The sequence below is a fragment of the Propithecus coquereli genome, unplaced genomic scaffold (assembly GCF_000956105.1).
Source record: "Propithecus coquereli isolate 6110/MARCELLA unplaced genomic scaffold, Pcoq_1.0 Scaffold4, whole genome shotgun sequence".
NCBI lineage: Eukaryota > Metazoa > Chordata > Mammalia > Primates > Indriidae > Propithecus > Propithecus coquereli.
Genome location: NW_012149729.1, coordinates 2,798,476 through 2,802,874, shown reverse-complemented (window position 1 = coordinate 2,802,874; position 4,399 = coordinate 2,798,476). Strand labels below are relative to the sequence as shown.

General features: G+C 33.0%; 1 protein-coding gene across 1 annotated transcript in view; it reads left to right on the top strand.

The window, feature by feature from the left end:
• Positions 1–4,399, top strand: part of PTPRZ1 (protein tyrosine phosphatase, receptor-type, Z polypeptide 1) — a 242,740-nt gene that overhangs the window by 104,256 nt on the left and 134,085 nt on the right. The window contains exons 4-6 of the mRNA XM_012652731.1: positions 1,225–1,376; positions 3,674–3,769; positions 4,256–4,322. Coding sequence (XP_012508185.1) covers positions 1,225–1,376; positions 3,674–3,769; positions 4,256–4,322 — 315 coding nt within the window. The remainder of the gene's footprint in view (positions 1–1,224; positions 1,377–3,673; positions 3,770–4,255; positions 4,323–4,399) is intronic.

Below are 4,399 nucleotides of genomic sequence, written 5' to 3'. Positions count from 1 at the left end.
AATAGATAAAAGTATGTTGTCCCAAATCTTGACATTTTCATTACCAATTTGCAGGATGTTACAAAGCAGTAGGGCTTGCAGTCTCGGCTTCGTATTTCTTAGGGGAGCATGGTTAAGGACTTGATTATTAGAGCTATGCTGCTTGGGTTCTCTCCTGGCTCTTCAACAATGGTGTGGAACATCGAGCAAATTACTTAACCTTTCTGTGACTCATTTTTTCTATCTATAAAATAGGGATTATAATGGTACCTACCTCCTAAGTTTGTGTGAGGATCAAGTAGTTAATACATATAAAGTAATTAATGTAGTGCATGGTACATTATAAGTGGTAAATAAATGTCATCTGTCATCGGTACCAATATTGTTATTGTATTTGTCATTATTATTATTGTTGTTATTATTAACGGAAGTTTGTATCCTTCACTGGCTGACCAATATGGTGGATTCAGTCCCTGATGCCAACAGTGATTTCTATCTAATGGAACAAAGACCTTTTAAATATTATTGAGAGACATCAAAATCTTGTGTTGGGCTCTCAAGAGAATCATTATAAAATGTAGTCAGATAATATGTGCTATGTGACTTATATAAGGCAGTTTAAAATTCTGATGGTTGCCACTCAGGATTCGAACATGAGATGGCTAAAACACCTTCTCAGCAGGAATGGGTTTCCCACTTTCCTTGCCATATCCAGGGACACAGGTTTTGGAGCTTAATGAAGCCTGGGATGATGCTTGGAGGGGTTATGAGACAAAACAAAAGCAGCAGCCTGATAAGGAGTAGAAACAGGCTGCAAGGAAGAAGGTGGAAGCATGGCCGGAAGACTTCTCTTCTTTCAACCCTTATGTCCTTCTCCCTTTACTCTGTCTTCTCACTACTATCACATACCTTAGGGAAGTAGAGCTTTTGAGGAATGGCAATCTCAGGACACCAAACAGGACAGGTGGACTGACTGTCTTCTGCTCTTACGGTCATAAAGTAGTTGGGGCCTTCAGCTCAGTTTACATTTGATGCCATAAGATGTATTAAGTATATTGTGCAGAGCTACAAAGTTCAGCTTCCAAAATGGTGAATTAATATTGTTTTAATTTATCAAATAAATAATATTCTTAATGTACCTTAAATATTAATAGAAGGAAATTTAGTTGAAATTTACAATTTGATTTTTAGAAACTTAGCTGCAATTGTATTGTTTTTTGGTTTTGGTTTTTTTTTTTTTTTTAGTGGAAATTAATCTCACTAATGACTACCGACTCAGTGGAGGTGTTTCAGAAATGGTATTCAAAGCAAGCAAGATAACTTTTCACTGGGGAAAATGCAATATGTCATCTGATGGATCAGAACATAGTTTAGAAGGACAAAAATTTCCACTTGAGGTAAGTCAGTAATTCCATTAGTTACTATTTCATTTTCTATATCATTGAGATATTTGTTTAGCATATAATTTGATTAATTTTAATTCAAATTTTATAATTTATACAGTTACATTTTTGTGGCTTGATTAACATCTGCCTTCCTTACTAGACTGAACTCACTGAGTAGAAGACCCATCTTTGACCTTTAACCAGTTCTATTATTCCAATTTTGTAAAACATGAAAACTAATTAAATAGTGACTGAAAATAAAGTCTGAGTAAAATGGACTAGATTTGAATCTTGGCTCCACCATTTGCTTATTAGTTACATGACATAACTTTGTACAAATTATTTAACTTTTCTAACCTTCCATTTCTATTCTGTGAAATTGACATAATAGTAGTAGTACCTGCCTTATAAATTTATTATGGGGGTTAATTAGAGAATGAATTATTACTCTTATAAAAATAATTAAAGGAAATCACAAAAATGTTAACAGTGATTTCCTCTGAGTGATGGCATTATAGATACCTCTTATTTTTTCCTTTAAAATCCTCAAATTTTCTAAAGTACCTGTAATGAAACTGTATTACTTTTAATATTCAAAACCGTTGTTGATAATAAAAATAAGACTAAGGTGAATTATCTCTTAAAGGACTAAAAAGATTTTTTAAAATGTAGATAAGCACATTCACATTTATGGCTTATAATTTGGGGTGATTTTTTTCTCTTTTTTTAGTATAATCAGTGTCCTTAAAGAAAAACATATTTAACAAATTCGGTTTGTCCAAAAAAAGTCAACTCATTAAGCACGTAACATCTCACTTCTGAGAATATAGCTTTCTCACAATATGACCTATTTGAACAAGGATGGAAATCAAGAAAACCCCGTCAACAACAAAAGCCCTAAGTAATAAACATAAATGGTACAGAATCTGTGCACTAAACCTCATTTGTTTTATTCAAAAAGCCTTTCAAATCATCTCTCAGAGGTATTGTTTGTTTGTGTTATTTGCAAGCCACATGGTAGCCACAAAACAAAAACCTGTGATAGATACATAAAAAATAAAAAGCAAGACGTTAAAACATACTACCAAAGAAAATCACTTTTACACAGAGGAAGGCAGAGAGGAAGGCAGAAAGAAAAGGAGGACCAACAAAACAACCAGAAAACAAATAACAAAATATTTGTTTTTTAAAAAATACTCTCCATGTAATTATGCAGGCAGGGAACCCAAGGAACATCTTTGAATGGCTCTTTTTATCTCTTTTTTCCTCCCACATCTCACAAACAAGTCTGCTCAATTCTGCCCCTAAATGATGTGAGAGATAGAAAAGTTTCAAACCACCATTGTCTCTTACTTTGATTATTATATTAATGATTATTAAATTGTTAATTACATTACTTTCAATTTCCCAGACTTCTTGTACTGTCTTGCCTAATAGGCCTTCCCCAGACTGTTCCCTTTGACTCAAGTCACACATGTCCATCTCTTCTACCTTTCACCTGGGAAAATGGTGCTCATTTTATGGGGGTCAGCTTAGAAATGCTCTCTATGAAAAGGCTTGGTGACCGACCCGAAGCAGGAGCCACTGCCATCCTCTGCTTTGTATTTTCTCTTTCTCCCATCAGAGCACTGACCACACTTTAATATTCCCAAGGCTTTCTACTCTTACCTTAATTATATTTCTAACTAGCTGAGTTACCTGATTTTCGAGCCTATGACATGAGAAGCACCAAATTATAGATGGAAATAGAGGCTGTCACAGACACCTATATGGACTGAAGTAGAAACTAACAAGGAATAGCCTCACAGCAGGAGAGGAGAATTAAAACATGAAACATTAAACTCTTCTGGTATTTTTTTAGGTAGAGGCTGAGAGTTCTTGAGAGTTTTAATATTAATAGAGCACAGTATAATAACATCTAAAAATGGTAACTGAACCACCAAGAAAGGTATATACACTCAAGAAAGAATGAAACCCATATTTGAAAGAATTTCAGCAAAATAGTTAAAATAAAAGGATAATTTGATAATTGCTCTGGTAAATTTTACTGCAGTGTACTCTGGTAATCTCAAAGGGGTAATTTCTGGGTTCTACATATGACTTTGTATTTCCTTCCTCGCTCAAGGATGATAAATGATAGTAAATGTAGTTGTGTATACATGCAATTGATAAAATATTTTGAAAATATACAGAATGTGGAATTATACACATTATAGAATTTTTCAATTGGTCAATTGTTTTGTCACATCTCTTTGATGATTTTTGTAAAGTCTTTGTATATCATAAAGCTACCATTGTTACATTTCTAGATGCAAATCTACTGCTTTGATGCAGACCGATTTTCAAGCTTTGAAGAAGCAGTTAAAGGAAAAGGGAAGATAAGAGCTTTATCCATTTTATTTGAGGTAAGATTGACCACTAACTTAATTCCTTTGTTAGTCACATTAAATGTTGATGCAAAATGTCAAGACATATATTCTAACAAATAGAAGAGCTCACAAGTAGAATGATAACTAGTGATCATGTTTTTAAAAAAGATGATACTTGTTTGGTATTTTTAAAATGGGACTCTTGTACTCCTTACTTGGGTGGGTCTCTTACAGCTGAAGCAAAGTGTACTAAGTACACAGATTTCCATACTTGCACATACAAAGCATCATAATTATGTAGCAGTAACTCTGAATCCTAACATTTTAAAATTTACTTTTCTTAGTGGAAAATGTAAGACTTTTGTGGTTTTATTTGTTTTTATTTTGCTATGAAAAAATGTGTTTGGAACCCATTATTTTTGAATACATGTATTTAAAATGGAATCGTTAATGTTTATATTTTTACTGAACAATTTATCAAATATTTTATCCTATTTTTAGAGTGTCATTCTTCTTTAACAGGTTGGAATCGAAGAAAATTTGGATTACAAAGCAATTATTGATGGAGTTGAGAGTGTTAGTCGTTTTGGTAAGCTACTTGGAAAAATATTTTTCTTCAAGATCTACTTTGGATAAATATGAACTTTTACAATATGACAAAAATCA